The sequence below is a fragment of the Schistocerca gregaria genome, chromosome X (assembly GCF_023897955.1).
Source record: "Schistocerca gregaria isolate iqSchGreg1 chromosome X, iqSchGreg1.2, whole genome shotgun sequence".
NCBI classification, from domain to species: domain Eukaryota; kingdom Metazoa; phylum Arthropoda; class Insecta; order Orthoptera; family Acrididae; genus Schistocerca; species Schistocerca gregaria.
In genome coordinates, this window is record NC_064931.1 from 781,417,061 (window position 1) to 781,439,322 (window position 22,262).

Genomic DNA, 22,262 nt, shown 5'->3' on the forward strand with positions numbered 1-22,262 from the left:
ATTCTCAGCTTGATTCAAACGAGCGTGATACTGAGAAAGTCTGATTTATAGTGTCCTTCAGCGTCAACCAGTTTGTCGACCTGGTAGCGTGGAATTAGTGGCTTGTACAGCACTACAAGTTCGATTAACTTCGCCTTATTTTGCAAGGCATATTTCTTTGAACCCAAATATCCGTATTCCTCCACTGCAGTGTTGTAGCTTTATAAATCCCGACAGAGTGGTATGGCGCATTCTCCATTACTGTTATCGAATTGTGAGGAATATTTTGCAGCAGAACATTATCTTCAAAGTCTGTGAATATGTTTTCGGAAGACCACTTTTATTGTAAATCTCGTATTCAGTGTGCTCCACTGTTATTATTAATGGAGCTCCAACACAAAACACTTGTTCACAGCACCTGACGACAGCAGAGCACTTCAACTCCAGAAAATACTACTTTACAAGAAGAGCTGATGAACGTCGACGCATCTAATGTGCGACACCACATCGTACTGTTTATCCGCGGCATGGCAACAGGGCCGCTTTACCAGCCGAAGTGCTGGAGTCGTGGTAGGGAAAGCCGGCTCGCCATTGGTGTTACCCCGGCCACGGCGTCGCGTCCCCCCCTCCGTTCCCCCCTCCTCCCGCCCCTTTGAACCAAAGTCAAAAGTCGCAACTAATTTTAAACGCTGTATTGACCATTCGTACAAAATAACACCATATATTTAGATACCAATCGAAATTGCAGAATCATATTCATAGGGCAGCATCTAGCGCGGAAAACACAAAAGCAAAGCTCAAAAAATAACTCAAATGCTAAGCAAAAAAAAAAAACACTGAAAACTGGTCAGTGCAGTCTTTGTTATTCAGGTCTATATCATGTCGCTACATACTTAATGGAAAAATAACCAAGTTGTCATGGAACATGTGCAATTTGTCACAAAAAGAAAGCAAAATAATAAAATAAAGAGTAAGGAGACGCAGAAGCCCAAAATCCGTTACATAAATGAATGTGCGCGGTGAAAATAGGTTAACTTCTGATGGTAGCAGACGACGACCCGTTCCACTCACCAATGTCAGCATGCAAAACTTCCTTCCCGACAAACCTTGACGGCGATGTCCCGTTCCGTTCTGTCCCGTTCCATGCTGTTAGTAACATGTGTAAATACTGCCTTTTGAGATACTTTGTGGAATATTTTGACGCTCCATTCCGTTCCCTCATATTTAAATCGGATTTCTATGGACCGACGGGGCATATGCCAAATCAGATGGCGAACCATAGTACACAGCTGTGAGCTGTGATGGGTTTCATAAATTCGTCACCACATCGCATATTGCACAAAGAAAAAAAATATGGATAGTTTTACAAAAACAAAACGTCGCCATGTAGTTTTTATGGTTACCACATAATCATGGTTCCGTAGCATTGTTACTTTGGAATCCATATTACGCGACTATTGCGCTAGTAGCATCTTTGGATTAAAATGCAGTTGTTTTTTCAAGTTTTGTTTAGAATGACACGGCCGCGGATTGTTTTGGTAAATTCCTTTTCCAGAGGAATCATTTGGCCGTGATTCTCAAAATTGAAAAAAAGCATGTGTGATCGTAATTGATTCCATCACAATTTTAAAATTTCCCGTTAGGTACTTGTTCTTTCGGAGTTTCCTTTGTTATGAACTGAGACGATTTGACAACTCATACTAGCAGGTAGAAAGTGATACATATTTTTGTTGGCAGAATCGTTAGCCGATGTGATATAAATAAATTAGTGAAAATGGGAAACTGTCTCAAAGGAACAACTGCAGACGACATTTCGCTTTTAAGGGGATCGGAAACAAACAGGGATTCAACTTCGTCAGATCAGCTTGGTCCACCACCTCCGTACCAGGTGCGTAGCTGCGAAATAATTTGCATATTTGTGTATATGATTAATGGTTATGTGGTCTCCTTTCAGACTGTGCCTAGCATAAACTGTTTTATTCTTACTGTTTCGTCCTTTTTCTTTCTTGGACATCGTTTTTAGTGTCTCGTTTTCTTGTTTGTGGATTAGGTGTTTTGGTAGAAAAGACTACAATAGGAGAAACCTGTCCATATATTTTTTAATTTGTACTTTCGAATTTATGACGACGTACGGTAATGCTCACTGGGGGTGCCAAACCGATTGGAATTCATCCATGGTTTTGGCTACAGCATCTGCAAAATCTGTTAAAACTTATCGGAATCTCATCTGATGAGGTGTAGTTAATAGATGCAAAATTTTCCACCGACCTGGTCTGCCTCCATAATCATGACAAGATGAAAAAGTGCGAGAATAAACTGTTACAAAATTTTAAGATTGTTGCTGATTTCTTGATTTTTACAGTTAAGGATAGACCTGCTTTCAGTTAAATGTTTTGCTATACGACACAAAAAGATTTTATCGCGGAAGTTTGTTACTTCTGATAGGTTGCACTATTTATAACAAAATTTTACCACAGTGGATAAATGTTGTGAAACATACAAAAATCTGTAACAGTCTGATTTGTCGGTTGTCATGTCACTTTCAAAGTAGAAACTAATTCATTTATCCACATTTTTTAATGTAGAGTGCGTGTACAATGAACTACTTTAAGTTGGTTATTAGAACACAGGTCTTCAACAGAGAGCATAGACACTAGTAAGTTTTATGTGTATGGGGCACAGTTCCTGCTCGGTCATTATTCCAGCTCTCTTTGTTATGTACATAGATTAAAATAGACCATAGGATAGTCATAGGTTGGATTCTGATAGAGAAACCATATTTATATGTACCATTTAACCATTAACAAAGTAACTGCATTAGTTAATTAAAATTAAGTATTACTTCCAGAGTACTTTAAAATATACTGATTACATGATAGTGCTATGACTGCTGACACAAATAATGTTTTCCTCATGCCAGTCAGACTATCTGGATTGCATCTACCAGTATCAGAGAATACACTGTCTCTTCAACTTTAGCCTAATATGAAGTCTATCTTGACACACATTTTGGGCTGGATTACTTGGTTTTGAAAGTCAGAAAGTCCCACTCAGGTGTCTAAATGTTGAAGTGTTAAGCCCTGCTTCTCCAACATTTTTTTTCTTACATTATCAAGTATTTATGGAAAAATTCTGAATAACAGTGTTGTTCAGTACCCACGTTAGACTTTAACGTGCTCTTCTATATCACGCCAAGCACTCTCCTGTTACTAGTTGCAAGAACTGGTGCCTGCTTGGGAAAGCACTACCATTTTCAAACAAAGCTTTCTTGTCAATGACAGTGTTGTTGTGTTTTGATTTTGAGAAATTATTTTACATTAACATAATAGGGCCTACTGCAATATGTGGTCTCTCCAGTGCATAAGAAATATAGAGACTTTCAGGCGGTAGTGGTAAGAGATGATAAACCCTATATTCATAATTGCTTTGAGAAAATTATGAGCTTGCAGTTAACGAAAACTACATTACAGGTTGAATGCCATAGAAAACTTGGAGGGAATAAGGTACACAATGACATTTCATATTTGTAGAGAATTGCTGGATGATTTCTTGCCACCCTATTTTTCTCAGAGACTTTAATATGCATCCTGTAATGTTACTTTACTATCACTAATTCACTTGTTTCTTGTCTTTTAGTAGTGTCCTTTTCAATCTTGGTTGATTCATGTTCCTTTCCTTAGTCAGCAGAGCTTTTGCTCATCTCTAATTATCTTGTCATTGATGGACTGTTGAACCATTGTCTTCCTTTTTTGTTTCACCTGCCTCGAGATGACTGATAAAGGCAAGATTGGACTGATCAATGGTTGGGAATTTGTACACGCACTGATAACCACACAGTTGAGTGCCCCACAAACCAAGCATCATCATCATCCTTTTTTGTATATTCATCCTCGTGAGCTTTCTGTTCTGATTGATTATCTATAAAAATTGCCAGCCAGGTTTAAAGGGTGGGGGGGGGGGGGGGGGGAGAGTGGTTTCTAATCTTATTTATTACTTAGTGAGGAATGTACTGTTTACAGTATTTACAACTATATCAATGTATGATCCCTGCCTGGATTATTTCTTTACTCTATGTAAAACTCAAGAGTTTGACATTATCTGACTAATACATAGTTCTTTGTATGTTTGTAATGTGATGTGATATATTAATTCCTTCCGGATGTGCCTTTAGTACAAAAACTAGTTTAGCTATCAGAGTCTTTTCTTGTTTGCTGTTGGCTACTGAGATTATTTCTTATTTTTCTTTTCTATACTGCTATTCAAACAGTTTGTACTTGCTGAGACTGCTGTCGGAGTCACTTGGTGGTGTTATCCTACTTTTTTTTGTTGAGGAAATGCTAAAGGTTGGACAGTCCTTCAACCGTGTTGCTACTGCTGCTGCTACCACAGGTAGTTCAGTATTGGACCACCCAGAAATTTGGATAATTTTCTGTCTGGTGTAGAATGCCTTATGAAGTTGGGATGTTTGGCATATGTTAGGAAGTAATTGTTTGTTTGTTGTTGTTGTTGCCTTCAGTCCGGAGAGTGTTTTGATGCAGCTGTCCATACTACTCTATCCTGTGCAAGCCTCTTCATCTCTAAGTAACTGCTGCTACCTACATCTATCTGATCCTTCCTGCTGTATTCATCCCATGGTCTCGCTCTACAATTTTTACCCCCCACACTTCCCTCCGATACTAAATTGTTGGTACCTTGATGTCTCAGAATGTGTCCTATAACTAATCCTTTCTTTTAATCAAATTGTGCCACAGATTTCTAATAATCAGAAATTTCAATGAGGGTCATATCATTTACAGTACTTACAAGCTGTGCATATTTGACACACTATTGCACTGGCACATAAGAAACTAATAAAACACCTGTTCATTTATTTGTTTTTATTCATCTAAGGATCACCTCACTATGATACAGGAGTTGCCGTGGTCATACAATGGGAATACTTTTTATTAACAATTTTGTACACAACTCATTATATGCATAAGAGAAAGGTGGCATGCGTTAAACTCTACGTACAGGATTTCATATCTGTTCAATCAAAATATAGACTGTAAATGGATGAAAACAATGAAAATTTAGAAGTGTCATCTTATCAGTCAATGAAATTTTGTTTATGTATTCACTCTAAGACAGCACTTCAAAATAAATCGGTGTATAATTGAATAAACAGTGACATACTGCTATAACCTGCTTACACTCACCAGGGAGTTGTTTGATAATTTGATGTTCTTTGATAGATGCTTACAATTGTGAAAGCATAAAAATCTTGGCTGTAGAATTGGAACAGTTTCACTCAGCCTTGCAATAACCTTTAAGGCGTTATGTTGGACAAAAGGAGTGGCTCTGGTTTAAAAGCAGACTTAAAAGGCCAAAAGAGAAATGTGATAACCATTTGGTCAGCCAGTACTGTCACTAATGGTGTATTAGATGAAGTGTAAAGTAAAATGTCATGTAGTAAAATACTGCCAGTGAAGTTTACAATAAGAGTAATGCAAATATAACAAGAGGTAGTGAGTACATGGGTAACATGTAGCTTTATTTCACTGAGAATATGTATTATATTTAAAATAAATGGCATCTTTTACATAAAAGTGAGGTATGATTGATGGAGCATTCAAGGAATGTCAGTAAATCATCTCGCTAGCAGAACAAATGAGGAAAACGCGCAAGTGATGCCAACAAACAGAACAGTAAAGTTAAAAGACAAAATGAAGAAAATAATACCACTTCCAGGAGACAATATATTTAATACAAATGTGGCAGACGAAGGTTTTCAGCGAATATTATATATTTTTATGCTACCACTTTCTCCAACACCTGGTTTCATTTTTATTTTATTATATATTCTGTCACAGAAAACAAACATTAATCAACTAGTCTATTAATTTCAGTCTGTTGATGGCCAAAAAGTAAGCATACAAAGGTAGCTGAATAGATGAAGTATACTACACACATCATGTCATTACCTATATAGATGGTACCTTATCACTACACTCTCTTCTAACCACCCAGTATTGATGGTGCAGTCATACTCACACATGCTTCATCATAAAGTTACAATTTTGAGTACTGTGAACAACATTGCAACTTACTTGTTGAAAGTGTCAGTATCTACATTACAATAGTGTTCATGGTACTCAAAATTGTAACGTTATGATGAAGCTTGTGAGAGTATGACTGCACCATCAATACTGGGTGGTCAGAAGAGAGTGTAGTGGTGTTGCAGGATAGAAATAGTTGTTAAGGAAAAAATGTGATGCATTGCACTGCAGTTAGTGTCAGTTGTTCTTATAGCATAGATGATAGTGCACGAGACAGCCCATGTCCAATTTTTGTGTTGCTCTGTTGTTAGGTTATAGGAAACAAAAACGAAGATTGTGACTGGTGATACCTTCTGTGGCGGGCTGTTTGAAATTGAGCGCACAATGGTCTGATTGGCTAACGTCAATGCTAATTAACTTGGGAAAGGTGCAACACATAGAATTTTTACTAAAAAATTATTGCTCAGCACAGCCTACTGTGCAATGCGCTTACGAGCGTTTTCTGGCCACCCCGTATATGTAATGACACGATACTTGTAGTCTTTTGCATCTACTCAGCTTCATCTATATGCTTATTTTTAGGTCATTGACCGAAATTAATAACCTGATTGATAAACATTTGTGCTCTGTGACAGATTTTATAATGAAATAAATATTCCCTGAAGTGCTGCAATATCTTATTGTGACTGTGTCACATTTTGTGACTTCATTTTTCACATTTTTTGGGATCTATATTTCAATATAGATTCTGAAGGGGAGTTAAGAGCCACTTAAGATCCAGTGTTTCAGTTTGGCTAGTTCCCATGCCATATGACTAGTTTTTGTGCACTGTGAACATGAAACTATTATTCATAGGAAAAACAAATATATGTAGTAAGTTACTCATCACTTTTCTTCCCTCTAGGGAAGAGGGAGAAACATGAAGTATTCAGGTAATAGTTCCAGCCCTGTTGCAAGGGAGCATGTTACATACACAAGCAGAGAAGTCAAAGGACACAAATCAAAAGTAGACAAAAGTAATATTGAGATATTAGTAAAACAAGTTTGATGAGAAAACAGTTTTGTTGTCTGGCAGCTACCAGAACAGAAAAGGCAAATCAAACAGGCTGTTTTAACACAGAGGAGGATGCAGTAGGAAAGAAACTAAGAAATAAATGAATGAATGAACAATGAAAAGTAATGGGAGAAAGATAATCTAGAAGTAAATTAAAAGAAATGCAATAAAGAAGGGACAAAAGCAAAGATTAGATAGTGATGGAAGAAAACTGTGCAATATAAGTTGATGTCTGTCAAGAATTAAGTACAAGCTGGAGAACTCAGTTCCCACTTCATAATTCAGCGAGTTGAACTCTGAAAATGTTATGACATGTGTAGATGCCAAATTTCCAGGCACATAACATTTATACTGGATATTTTTCTTTCATAAATAACAGCATAAATTGAAGAACTTTCCAAGAAACACCGCATTGCATTTATTCAATTGAAGCTTATTTGAGTAGCAGTCAGTCCTATAGTCAATTGCAGCAATATTCATAAACCTGGTTGGTTATTATTTATCATGGAGTTCCCACTTCTTCCATGCTTATATATACTGTTGAAAGCACAATAAAGTTTTATACAATATGCTTGCCAAATTGAAAAAGAGCTCTTTGAAACATTAATTCAGAGAAGCTTCTTAAAAAGAATGGCTTAGGACAAAAATGTAAAATGTATGCACAATAAATAAGACATCCAGTCCCGCAATATATTCACCATCTTCAGAATGGGGAATAATCACTACAGTTGCACCACAGAGGTCAATATTGGCTCCACACTTGTTATTATTATAAGTAAATGACCTGCCATCATATAGCCAAAAAGCAGCAATAGTTAATTTTGCTGATGAAACAAGTAATGCAATCAAGCTTAATGGAAAAACTTCATTACTTCAAAATGTAAATAAAATCTTGAAAGTTAATGGCTTGTTTTCAACGCTCATGCATGAATCTTATTGCAGTCTTTCACTATGATGTGGAATGAGTGTTTTGCTGTTACAGTGCATTTTCTCACTGAAAAAAATGGCAGCATGCTGACCACTTCCATTATTGTCTTGAGGTACATAACTAATATGTAGCTATGTCAAATATATCCCCCCCCCCCCCCCCCCCTATCCCTCTCCATGCTATTAACAGTCCATATTGGTATGCTTGGTGAAATATTGCAGGATATGTGGCTTTTGAACCATTTGTTTCAAACCTTTTAATGGATGAATTTGTTGCACACTGTGGCACAGATAAATTCTGTAAGAATCTGTTTTGTTTTGTGTCCATGTCCTTGACCAGTTTACATTAATTAGTCCCATTCCTAAGCAGCAAGCTAGTAACTTCAGCTGTGCTTAAATGAGTATACAGTTTACGTGTGTACATCATGTGTCTTTTTACTTCTGCGGATGTATTGCATTTTCCGTTGATCTCTGTTTCTAATTACTCTTCTCTTCTTTTTTTCAACCTATTTTCTTTTTTGTGGGAAAATTGAGTGATGTTAACCAATGTGGTGAATAGCACTACTCCAGTTTCTTGACCTGCCTTGTGACCCTGAAAAGTTCCCCAAACAAGTTTATCAGGAAATAGCAAGATTAGGTGTGATACATCATCATCTACAAGGGAGCAGAACTAATAATGATACAAACATAATGCTAATAGAAATGTGCCCATCGATCTGAATCAGACAGCGGTATGGGATATAAACTGAGGTGACAAAGTCATCGGATAGTGATATGCACGTACACAGATGGTAATAGTGTAGCATGCACAAGGTATAAAAGGGTAGTGTATTGGCAGAGCTGTCATATGTACTCAAGTCATTCATGTGGAAACATTTCCAACAGGATTATGGCACAAATTGGGAATTAACAGACTTTGAATCCAGAATGGTAGTTAGAGCTAGACGTGTGGGATATTTCATTTTGGAAATCATTATGGAATTCAATATTCTGAGATCCACATTGTCAAGAGTGTGCCAAGAGTACCAAATTTCAGGCATTACCTCTCACCACTGGCAGCGCATTGTCTGACAGTCTTCACTTAATGACAGAGAGCACCGGCATTTGTGCAGAGTTGTCAGAGCTAATGAACAAGCACCACTGCATGAAATAACCACAGAAATCAATGTGGGACATATGATGAATGTATCCATCCATACAGCTGTGAAATTTGACATTATTTGGCTGCAGCAGATGATGAGCAGTGCAAGTGCCTTTGCTAACAGTATGACGTTACTTGTAGCACTTTTCCTGAGCTAGTGATTCTAGGTTATTGTAAAACTGTGGCCTGGTATGATGCATCCTAATTTCAGGTGGTCAGTGTTGATGGTAGGAATAGTGTGTGGTGCAGACTTCATATAGCCAAGGACCCAAGTCATCAACAAGGCACTGTGCAATCTGGTAGTGGCTGGTGTGGGCTGTGTTTACATGGAATGGACAGAGTCCTCTGGTCCAGCTGAACCAATCATTGGCTGGAAATGCTTATGTCCAGCTAATTGGAGACCATTTGCAGCCATTCAAAGTCTTCATGTTCCCAAACAACAATGAATTTTTTATGGGTGGCAGTGCACCATGTCACCAGATTGCAGTTGTCCTTTATTGGTTTGAAGAACATTCTGGACAGTTCGAGTTCATGATTTGTCACTCAGACCGCCCGACTTGAATTCCATCAAACATTTATGGGACATAATCAAGTGGTCAGTTCATAAACAACACCCTGCACTGGCAACACTTTCGCAATTATGGATGGCTATAGAGGCAGCATGGCTTACTATTTCTCCTTTTGGCTGTCGACGACTTGATGGGTACATGTCATGTCGAGTTGCTGCACTATGCTGGGCAAAATGTGGTCTGACATGATGTTAGGAGGTATCCAATGATTTTTGTCACCTCAGTATAAGAAGAAACAGTGGTGGAAAGTGAACATTAAGAACAAAAGAGGATTGTAAAAAGGAATAAGAAAAATTGTTAAAAATAGTGAGCAAAAATATGACAAAGCCAGTAGCTTAGCATGTGAAACAAAATATTTGAAGGGATTTGTTACTGAATGGTAAGTGCATTTAAAATTAAGAAAATGAAGACCAGAAAAATATAAACTCTGAGGCTTGATGTCCAAGAGGCCTTTGGCATTCCAAACTCATTTAACAAATTTAAGTATTTCGCATTCGAAAGACTACATGTTATTTCATTTATTCTCATTTGGACATGAATACTTCTTTCACAGAGGATTAAACCCCCCTCCCCAAATATTATCCCAGAGGACATAAGTAAATGGAAATGTGCAAGATGTTAACAGTATAATTTCTGTGTCCCCATTGTTGCCAGTTTTTTTTTATGGCACTAGTAATTGAATCTATTTTGATTAGAAGATCCACTGTTTATGATTTTTTCCTTTTTTCATTGGTATGAGCTGAAAAATGGATACTGTTTACACTTTCTTGTTTGTATAATGCGTTATTGGTATGCTTCATGAAGATTGGCATGACAACAGGTACAGTGCATATGTCTGAATAGGATCTTACCGTGTTTATTGCAAGTGATTGTAGGCCTCATTGACTACCCGCAACTGTAGAACTGCTATTCAGCACAAAGTTATGTGCAGCTGAATACATATTTGCTTGGCATTGTATTTCCACATGATTTAAAAAAAAATAAAAAGAAAATAAAATCCCTTTTAAAACCACAGTCCTCAATTCTCAAATTTCGTGTTCCATGTACATTCCTTGTCCATCTTACAGTCTGTTAAGATGTATTAGCGATAAATTTATTTTTTTTGCCACAAATTTGCATAATCTACATGGCTGTTTGTAATCTGTGCTGTTACAGCTGTTAACCTTTTCATAGTGTTATGTTGTAATGACATGTATGACATTTAGTTATTCTTACACATCATGTTAAACACCCCCCTCCAACCTCTCACTTTGTATTTGCCATCTTTTGGAATCATTATTTCAAATTTGCATATATGAAACCATTTTTTATTATTATTGTCATTGTCTTCTTACAGAAACTTTGTATTTTATACATTCTCACTTTTTTTACATTGCTGGTTCAGTGTTATATTTTACCTGTGTGTTCTGTTCATCTAGCCACGAGTCCAGTTTTACTTTTTATTTGTTTAATGTTTAGTTGATACTGACAACTTTGTGTCCTCGCTGAATATCATTTCATTTACCTTCCCTTTGGTGTGCCTTTAATTTGCAACAAGATCTATTATGAAAATAACTGTTAAATTAGGTTGTCAGAGTTCCATTCATTGGGAACAAAAGAACAACTGCAGCAACAGCAGTTACTTACTCCTGTTGACAGTATAAATAAGTCAAAACACTTTCTAAGCCAATAGGTTGCAGTGTTCTCCTGCCTGTAAATAATAAATGTGCTACATGTATTGTATAGGGTTTCTTGTAGTGATTATTTAGCTAGGTAATTAAATATGGGTTGGATATCCTGGAAATATGTTACAGTATGTATAGTGAAGTTCTTTTCTGTCTGTAGTAATTATATTGTATCTGTCCCCCTTCCCCTTTCCAATAAAAGTGTTAGCACCTTTGACCAATAATATTGGTTTATTAGCAGATTCTGTCTTTCCAGTGGCCCAAACTTCAATAGACAATTGTTTAGAGAGAGTTGTCTATGATGTTACATTTCCCTTCCAATACATTCTGAATAGGTGTGATATGCATCAAAAATTTTGTAACAATATATTCATTTGCTGTTTCTGAGGAATTGCACATTTGCAAAGATAGAACACAATATGAAGAACTGTTAAAATTTTGCAGTGAAACAATGTCAATAGTTCTGACGTAACCTGTGTTAGATTGTCTGTCTGAACTACTGATGTGTTATTTATCCTGACACTGTAATTTGTTGTAACTTCTGTATCAGCAATTTTGGTTATTAGTGAAAACTGTGAGTGTTCATCCTCTTCTGCGTCTGTGTTTCATGAGGAGTGTTACTGGTTGTTTCATACTTTATTGGGATGTGTTCCACTATGAACATGAAGAAGAATACTTTATATAGCAATTTGAATACAAAATGTAAAGAATAAGTATTTCATTCCACATTCTTCAGCTAAACAGTTATTATATTTAACAATGAAACTGTTAGGTTCTACTTATGTTATTTATTCATGACCTGCGCTGTATATCGGTGAATAGAAGGTCGCAAAAAAACTGCATGCTGCAAACTGCATATCTTTATATATATATATATATATATATATATATATATATATATATATATATATATATATATATATATATATATATATATATATATAAAGGTGGGATGTGAACATCTTTCTGTTTGGATAAGTTGTGATTTTAGTATTTACTTCCTGCTTTTCACATTGTTGTTTTGTTGCTCCTTGGGAAACAGACTTCTAGTAACAGTCATTTTAATTTAAAGTACATCTTTTTCATATGATTTTAGTTGTGTAATTAATGTTTGGAGCTTTTTTATGCTCCAACATGTCCATCATGTTTTTTGTACAATCAAAGACAAAAAAGTTTGATTATTTAATACCTTGGAAGTAGTATATAACTGAACTTGAAGACATGAAGAATTCACAAAGTAATTGACTCATGTAGCTGTGAACTGATGTCCAGGACGTTGCAGCTAAATAATCTCAATGTGGATTTGATTTCTCAGCTAATGTGCCTGTAGTTTGTGACAATAATATCATTTCTGTTGCATAAAAATGCTTTTGTGTTACTGTGCATATTAATTTAAGGTAAATTTATATTTTATATCCTTACTAAAATGTACAAAACTATTTTTATATAGCAAGAGCCTACTCCTGTATATTACCCATCTCCAAATGTAAGTAGGCCAGTGACCCAACTTACGGAAGAGGAGCAGGTCAAAATTGCTAAAAGAATTGGATTAATTCAACATTTGCCTACTGGAACATACGATGGTTGTAAAAAGAACAGAGAGTAAGTTGTAGTTTTAGTCACAAACTGTTACAGTTAAAGATTTTTGTTAGTAACAACTTCATTAATAAATCATTATTAACAATAGCTTATTGAGCACTGATGATGCAATTATTACGCAAACCAAAAGTGTGGTTGGTTAGTTATTAGTTAGGTATTGCTGTATGTTTCATGGATCATTTTGCACGATAGAGTGTAATGATATCATATCACAAATTAATTTGCACATACAGTTGCATTCTGAACATTTATAAGTTTTTTATTTATTCATTTGTTATTTCAAAGAGATAAAAGATATGTGTGTTAGCAATTCCAACCCACCACCTTTTACGCATTACAGTAACAGAAATTCTTCTACGGAATTGGAGTTGATGTCAAGGAGAAATTTTCTCAGTTTGTTTTCAAATTTTACTTTGCTGTCCGTCAAACATTTTGTATCACTGGGTAAGTGAAAAAATGTATTTTTGCAGCATTATACACACCTTTTTGTGCTAAAGACAACATTAATGTGGAGTAATGAATATCATTTTTCCTTATGGTATTGCAATTAAGTGTATCATTGTTCCTTTTGAACTGTAGTGGATTATTTACAACAAACTTCATGAAGGAATAAATATATTGTGAAGCAGTATTCAGAATGACCAACTCCTTAAACACGTGTCTACAAGATGATAATGGGTGAGCACCACATATTATTGTTACAGCACATTTTTGTGCAATGAAGACATTCCTTCTCAACCATGAGTTACCTCAAAACATTATTCCATATGACTATATTGAAAAATATGCAATATACATCAAATTACTGATTTCTCTCTCCCAAGATCTGCAACGATTCTAAGAGCAAATATGGCTGAACTAAGTTGTTTTAGACATTCCAAAATGTGTTTTCCATTCAAATTCTCAGTAATATGGGCTCCTATTTGTTGTATTCATTGGAAACACACACACACACACACACACACACACACACACACACACACACACACACACACACACACACACACACACCTGAGAATACAATGAGAATGTGTAACAATATTTAATAACTGATAACATTGCTTCCTTGCCAATTTCTGTACAATGAAGACTAAATTTTGAATGAGAAATGTAGCTTTGGAACAGCACTGTGTAGAAACGGTTATGTATATTCTGTATTGAGCAGACAGATGGGAGTCTTCAGATTTCAAGTTATGGTGTGTCATTACAAAACAGTTTACAGTGACCATGAAACCAAAGGGCAAAACCTCAACATGGCTACCGAGCGAAGTGGCGCAGTGGTTAACACACTGGACTCGCATTCGGGAGGACAACGGTTCAATCCCATCTCCGGCCATCCTGATTTAGGTTTTCCGTGATTTCCCTAAATCGTTTCAGGCAAATGCCGGGATGGTTTCTTTGAAAGGGCACGGCCGATTTCCTTTACAATCATTCCCTAACCCGAGCTTGCGCTCCATCTCTAATGACCTCGTTGTCGATGGGACGTTAAACACTAACCACCACCACCACCACCACCACCACCACAACATGGCTGTTGCTTCATTACAGAAGCCATAATATATCCCAGTGTGACATGTCAGTGTTACTCTAGACTTACGTGAAAAAAGTATATGCGCTCGGCAAGCTTCTGAAGTCTGCCCAACACCACATCGGCAAATGTTTTTCCAGGTATACTCAAAAATGAGATTCCACGGTGACAGTTGCAATCGTCGCGATCACCTTTACCTTTGTATAAAGTAACAATGTTGGCATCGTGCATGTCTTGCGACACGGTATCCACAGCCCAACATTTCAATAAGAGGTTGAAAACAATAGAAAAACTGGCTTAAGTTTTACAATTTCTGTGTAGATGTTGTCTTTGGCAGGGCTCTTCCTATATTTGAGCTGTGTAATTGTTCTTTGAAATTCCTCCATAGTAGGCATGAAATTCAAGTCATGGTAAGTTGTCATCTGAGGAATTTCATCCACTGCATTTGGACTAATGTTGATGGGATGTGAGTAGAAGCTGGAGTAACGTTCTACCCAAAGGTGCAATTGACAATTTTGATCTTTAATGACTTTTTCATCTATTTCCTTGAGTGGTACACTCTTCTTTGAATGCCCGAGCACACACCACCAATGTTGCCAGCATTGAAACACTCCTGTATGCCAGTGCAAAGTTGCTCCCAATAGGAGTTGACATAGTTACGGACAGCGCATTGAACAGCTGCCTTTGCTTTGCTTAGCTCCCTGAATGTAGAATTTCATGGATTTTTATCCCAGTAGACAGTGGCCTGACGCTTGGCTTCAAGGAGAGGTTTCAGGACATCTTTGTTCTCGATGAACCAATCCTGGGATTCTGCTTCCAGATTACCAATCACATTTCCAGCCATAATGGTAAGAAGTGATTTTATCTTCTGGCAGTCTTCAGAAATAGGAGTGGCTGGATCCCAGCGATCCATCTCTTTTCATGCCTTGTCACTAAATACCTCTATTTGCAGCAGTGTTTCTTGTTAAGCAAAGATTAATTTTTGTTTTGCAAGGTGTCCTGGCAGAGTGAAACATTTTAGTCACGAAGTGCACTTTTGTTGCTACTAGTGCATGATCCGTGTCACAGTCTACACTAAGGAAAGAATGTGTATGAAGAAAGTAATGCATATCTTTCCTTTTAGTTAGAACAAGATCTAATTGGTGCCAATGTTTTGAGTGGAAGTGCATACAGGAAACCTTGTGGTTCAGTTTTCCTTTAAAGTGTCTATTGGTGACACACAACTGATATTTTGCACAGAATTCAAGCAACCGTCGACTATTTTCATTAATCGTGCCCAATCTGTGTTTGCCTAGGCAGTCAGGCCCAGTGGCAAAATCACTACCAGTACTAGTGTTGAAATCGCCAAGGATGCATAGACGGTCCCCGGAGTGCACTCCTTGTACATCACTGACTTGTTCATAAAACTGATCCTTGGCTTCTGCAGCTGAGGCACGTGTTGATGCATATACAGCTATCAGTGTCAGTGGTCCACTATTTGTTGTGAAATGCAGTGAGAATGTGTTCTGAGATCCCAATTGGGTTTTGGTACAACACAGCAAGTCATTGCGGACAGCAAAAGCGATTCCGTGCTGTATGGGGCTAGCAACATCTTTGCCCTTCCAGAAGAAAGTGTAGTTTTTTCCCATATTGAGCATTCTTCTGTTAGCCTGGTTTCCTGCAGTGTTGAGTCTGACTAGCTCTAAGTCGATAGCAGCCATTTTGCGTAGCTCTTGTGATATTCCACAGGTGTCCAGGAAGCCTTGCAGTATAGTCCAGATGTTCCATGTACTAATGCGAAATAAAATATCTTCACTTTTTATTTTATTTTTTTAATTTTGTAGTAGCGGTGCCGAATATTATGATGAAAACTTCTAGCAGTGCTAGTGTTCCATACATCCAGTGGAACAATTGACACCAGGCCGGGCCAGTCCCTAACCGACTGCAGGCTGCTCAGCATAAAGCATGCAGTTACTGGCCAGTAGACCTACGATGGCCCCTCGCATTGTCAATAGCGACCTGTGACGCCTGCTCCTACACCCGTTACAGCGAGTTTATGACTGATAACTGCTGCTATCCATGTTCTTCTCACTTGGATGGAGTGACCTCTCCATGGATGCTACTGCGCCTGGGACGCAATTTTTAGGTGACAGCGAGTTTGCCCACTACTCGTGCCACCCTCTGACCCTAGATGACTGGGTCCACAGGAGCAAAAATATGTGACGTACAGAGTCAGGTTAGCTGCAAGGCGATTGCCGCTCGTTTCTGGTTGGACCGTGCTCATGCACCCAGAAATGATTCATATGACTTTGATTTGCCCAGTGCAAAGCTGTCTTTCTGAGAGTAACAGAGTCATTGTATTCAGGTGGGCTGCAATGGAGATTGTTTGGATCAAAATGTAGTAAGGTGTGTCAGGGTAAAGAATCTTGTATGTGCAGGGTTAATGCAGGTGGGGTTCAGATTTGTATTACAGTGAAGGAAAATGGAGAAAATTGGTTTTTGAAGTAGTGATGGGCAAATGGCTGAAAAGAAAGTGAGACGTATAATGTACATCTGCATACATACTTTGCAAGCAACTGTACGGTGTGTGATGTAGGGCACTTTGTGCCGGTATTAGTCATTTTGTTTAAGATGCCATTATGGCCTTATCACTTTAGGACATAGTGTAAAAATGATCTGAGGATGGTCGTTATGGACTGAAACTGGTCATCGTCTAAACAATTCATATTGTGATCAAAGACTGGAATAAAAAAATTTTGTTTCCTGTTCCACTCGCAAATAGAGCGAGGAGAAAAACGACCATCCATATGCCTTGGTTGTTGTTGTTGTGGTCTTCAGTCCTGAAACTGGTTTGATGCAGCTCTCCATGCTACTCTATCCTGTGCAAGCTTCTTCTTCCCCCAGTACCTACTGCAACCTACATCCTTCTGAATCTGCTTAGTGTAGTCATCTCTTGGTCTCCCTCTATGATTTTTACCCTCCCCGCTGCCCTCCAATACTAAATTGGTAATCCCTCAATGCCTCAGAACATGTCCTACCAACCGATCCCTTCTGGTCAAGTTGTGCCACAAACTTCTCTTCTCCCCAATCCGATTCAATACCTCCTCATTAGTTATGTGATCTACCCATCTAATCTTCAGCATTCTTCTGTAGCACCACATTTTGAAAGCTTCTATTCTCTTCTTGTCTAAACTGTTTATCGTCCATGTTTCACTTCCATACATGCCTACACTCCATACAAATACTTTCAGAAATGACTTCCTGACACTTAAATCTATACTCGATGTTAACAAATTTCTCTTCTTCACAAACGCTTTCCTTGCCATTGCCAGTCTACATTTTATATCCCCTCTACTTCGACCATCATCAGTTATTTTGCTCCCCAAATAGCAAAACTCCTTTACTACTTTAAGTGTCTCACTTCCTAATCTAATTCCCTCAGCATAACCCGACTTTATTCGACTACATTCCATTATCCTCGTTTTGCTTTTGTTGATGGTCATCTTATATCCTCCTTTCAAAACACTATCCATTCCGTTCAACTGCTCTTCCAAGTCCTTTGCTGTCTCTGACAGAATTACGATGTCATCGGCGAACCTCAAAGTTTTTATTTCTTCTCCATGGACTTTAATACCTACTCCGAATTTTTCTTTTGTTTCCTTCACTGCTTGCTCAATATACAGATTGAATAACATCGGGGATAGACTACAGCCCTGTCTCACTCCCTTCCCAACCACTGCTTCCCTTTCATGTCCCTCGACTCTTATAACTGCCGTTTGGTTTCTGTACAAATTGTAAATAGCCTTTCGCTCCCTGTATTTTACCCCTGCCACCTTCAGAATTTGAAAGAGAGTATTCCAGTCAACATTGTCAACATTATTGCCTCACGAGTTCCAACATTTCTACGGAATCCAAACTGATCTTCCCCGAGGTCGGCTTCTACTAGTTTTTCCATTCGTCTGTAAAGAATTCGCATTAGTATTTTGCAGCTGTGGCTTATTAAACTGATAGTTCGGTAATTTTCACATCTGTCAACGCCTGCTTTCTTTGGGAGTGGAATTATTATAATCTTCTTGAAGTCTGAGGGTATTTCGCCTGTCTCATACGTCTTGCTCACCATATGGTAGAGTTTTGTCAGGACTGGCTCTCCCAAGGCCGTCAGTAGTTCTAATGGAATGTTGTCTAGTCCGGGGGCCTTGTTTCGACTCAGGTCTTTCAGTGCTCTGTCAAGCTCTTCACGCAGTATCGTATCTCCCATTTTATCTTCATCTACATCCTCTTCCATTTCCATAATATTGTCCCCAACTATCCTCTTCCATTTCCATAATATTGTCCTCAACTACATCGCCCTTGTATAGACCCTCTATATACTCCTTCCACCTTTCTGCTTTCCCTTCTTTGGTTAGAACTGGGTTTCCATCTGAGCTCTTAATATTCATGCAAGTGGTCCTCTTTTCTCCAAAGGTCTCTTTAATTTTCCTGTAGGCAGTATCTATCTTACCCCTAGTGAGATAAGCCACCTACATCCTTACATTTGTCCTCTAGTCATCCCTGCTTAGCCATTTTGCACTTCCTGTCGATGTCATTTTTGAGACGTTTGTATTCCTTTTTGCCTGCTTCATTTACTGCATTTTTATATTTTCTCCTTTCATCAATTAAATTCAATATTTCTTCTGTTACCCAAGGATTTCTACTAGCCCTCATCTTTTTACCTACTTGATCCTCTGCTGCCTTCACTACTTCATGCCTCAAAGCTACCCATTCTTCTTCTATTGTATTTCTTTCCTCCATTCCTGTCAATTGCTCCCTTATGCTCTCCTTGAAACTCCGTACAACCTCTGGTTCTTTTAGTTTATCCAGGTCCCATCTCTTTAAATTCCCACCTTTTTGCAGTTTCTCCTGTTTTAATCTACAGGTCATAACCAACAGATTGTGGTCAGAGTCCACATCTGCCCCTGGAAATGTCTTACAATTTAAAACCGTGTTCCTAAATCTCTGTTGTACCATTATATAATCTATCTGAAACTTGTCAGTATCTCCAGGCTTCTTCTTTGTATACAGCCTTCTTTTATGATTCTTGAACCAAGTGTTACCTATGATTAAGTTGTGCTCTGTGCAAAATTCTACCAGGCGGCTTCCTCTTTCATTTCATTGCCCCAGTCCATATTCACCTACTACGTTTCCTTCTGTCCCTTTTCCTACTACCGAATTCCAGTCACCCATGACTATTAAATTTTCGTCACCATGAATCCTAATTTCCCTTGCATTATGTTCGTTGTCCTTATGCGAAATGTACATTGGTTGCAGTAGGGTCATTCTACATTCAGCTTCAAATGCCTGTTCTCTAAAGTTTCTCAGATCACAAACTTTTTTATATTCCAGACACTTGTAGCTGTTGAAAGGCATGTTAGGAAGAAATCCACTAACACCTGGTGGTTTTACCACCTGTTAGCAGAATTCTTCCTAACATCGTTTCTCAATAGTGTTCCTCGAAAAGAACATAGCCTTCACTCAGGTATTCCCATTTGAGTTCCCGAACCATTTCTGTAATACTTGAGCATTGATTGAACCCACTGCTAACAAATCCAGCAGCCTGTCTCTGGACTGTTTCAGTGTCTTCCTTTAATCTGACCTGGTGGGATCCCAAGCATTTCAGCAGTACTCAAGAATGGGTTGCACTAGTGTTCGGTATGTGGTTGCCTTTACAGATGAATCCTGAAATTCTCCCAATAAAGTGAAGTCAGCAATTTGCCTTCCCTACTACAGTCCTTACATGCTCATTATATTTTATAATGCTTTGCAGTGTTACACCAGATATTAATCAACATGACTGTGTCAAATATCACACTACTAATGCTGTACTCAAACAGTACAGACATTGTTTTTCCTATTCATCTGCCTTAACTTAAGTTTTTCTATCCTTGGAACCAGTGCCATTCATCACACCAACTAGAAATTTTATGTAAGTCATCTTGTAGCCTCCTACGGTCACTCAACTATGACACCTTCTCATACTCCACAGAATCAATAGCAAACAGCTGCAGATTACTCATCACTATGTCCATCAGATCATTGATGTATATAGAAAATAATAGCAGTCCAATCACATTTCCCTGGGGCACTCCTGTTGATACCCTTGTCTCTGATGAGCACTCGCAATTGAGGACAACATGCTGTGTCCCATTACTTAGAGGCTTCCTTTGAGCCACATGCATATCTGGAAACCTAACCCTTATGCTCATACCTTGTTTAAGTCACATTGGGGCACCGGTTCACACACTTTTTGAGATATAGGAATATGGAATCTGCCTTTTGTCCTTCATTCATTGTATGTCATACGAGAAAAGGGCGATCTGAGTTTTGCACGAGTGGTTCTTTCTAAAACAGTGCTGATTTGTGAACAGCTTATCCGTCTCAAGGAACTTTATTACATTCAAACTGAGAATATATTCAAGAAAAGCAAACTGATCTCAAGGATATCAGTCTGTAATTTTGCAGGTCAGTTCTTTTATCCTTATAATACAGAGGTTACCTGCACTTTTTTCCAGCCATTTGGGACTTTGTGCTGGGCAAGAGATTCATGATATATGTGAGCTAAGTAAGGGACCAATGCCATAAAGTACTCTTTGTAAAACTGCATTGGGATTCCATCCAGACCTGGTGACTTATTTGTTGTCAACTCTTTTAGTTGCTTTTCTTGTACTAGAGATGTCTATTACTATGTCTTCCATATGGGAGTCTGTTTTGCAATGGTCAAATGATAGTATGTTTGTATGATTCTTTGTATGATACTTTCCTAGACTGCTTAATTGATTTATTAACCTTAGTAACCATGGTCGCCAAGATATCATGGTCGCTGATCCCTGTCTCTATACTGACACCACTGATAATGTCAGGCCTGTTTGTTGTTACATTTCTAAATATTTCCATTGTATGTGGGCTGTCGAACTAGCTGCTGAAGATGGTTTTTGGAAAACATGTTCAAAAGCACTTCACAAGACTGCCTGTCCATACTTCAATGAATCTATAGATGTCCCAATCCATTCTCGGTCGGTTAAAGTTGTCTGCAATTAATATTGCATCGTCCATTCTACTGATCATAGTTTTTCTTTGACTGTCTGTAAAACTTTAATGGCATCATCGGGTAACTTTTATGGCAGAACTGAGTGGCTGATAAAAACATCCAACAATTAACTTATTTCACGTAGACCAATTGTACATTATACACATCCAGATAACTTCAGAGTCACATTTAAAATTGACCTCACAAGAGACCGTAGTTTTGTTGACTGCAATGAACACTCCCCCTCGTGTGGCATCTAATCTGTCTTTCCGATATACACGCCTGGAAATTGAAATAAGAACACCGTGAATTCATTGTCCCAGGAATGGGAAACTTTATTGACACATTCCTGGGGTCAGATACATCACATGATCACACTGACAGAGCCACAGGCACATAGACAGAGACAACAGAGCATGCACAATGTCGGCACTAGTACAGTGTATATCCACCTTTCGCAGCAATGCAGGCTGCTATTCTCTCATGGAGATGATCGTAGAGATGCTGGATGTAGTCCTGTGGAACGGCTTGCCATGCCATTTCGACCTGGCACCTGAGTTGGACCAGCGTTCATGCTGGACGTGCAGACCGCGTGAGACGACGCTTCATCCAATGCCAAACATGCTCAATGGGGGACAGATCCGGAGATCTTGCTGGCCAGGATAGTTGACTTACACCTTCTAGAGCACGTTGGGTGGCACGGGATACATGCGGACATGCA

At 38.2% G+C, this 22,262-nt stretch overlaps 1 protein-coding gene across 2 annotated transcripts in view; it reads left to right on the top strand.

Annotated features, from left to right (window-relative positions):
* Positions 1-1,449: 1,449 nt before the first annotated feature.
* The window catches only part of LOC126299460 (RING finger protein 11), a 38,255-nt gene continuing 17,442 nt past the window's right edge, over positions 1,450-22,262 (top strand). Inside the window, exons 1-3 of one of the 2 annotated variants that reach the window (XM_049991380.1) lie at positions 1,450-1,622; positions 1,717-1,867; positions 12,823-12,974. In XM_049991380.1, coding sequence (XP_049847337.1) covers positions 1,754-1,867; positions 12,823-12,974 — 266 coding nt within the window. In that variant the 5' untranslated portion in view covers positions 1,450-1,622; positions 1,717-1,753. Of the gene's footprint in view, positions 1,868-12,822; positions 12,975-22,262 lie in introns of both variants that reach the window. The other variant, XM_049991379.1, reaches the window with a different exon arrangement.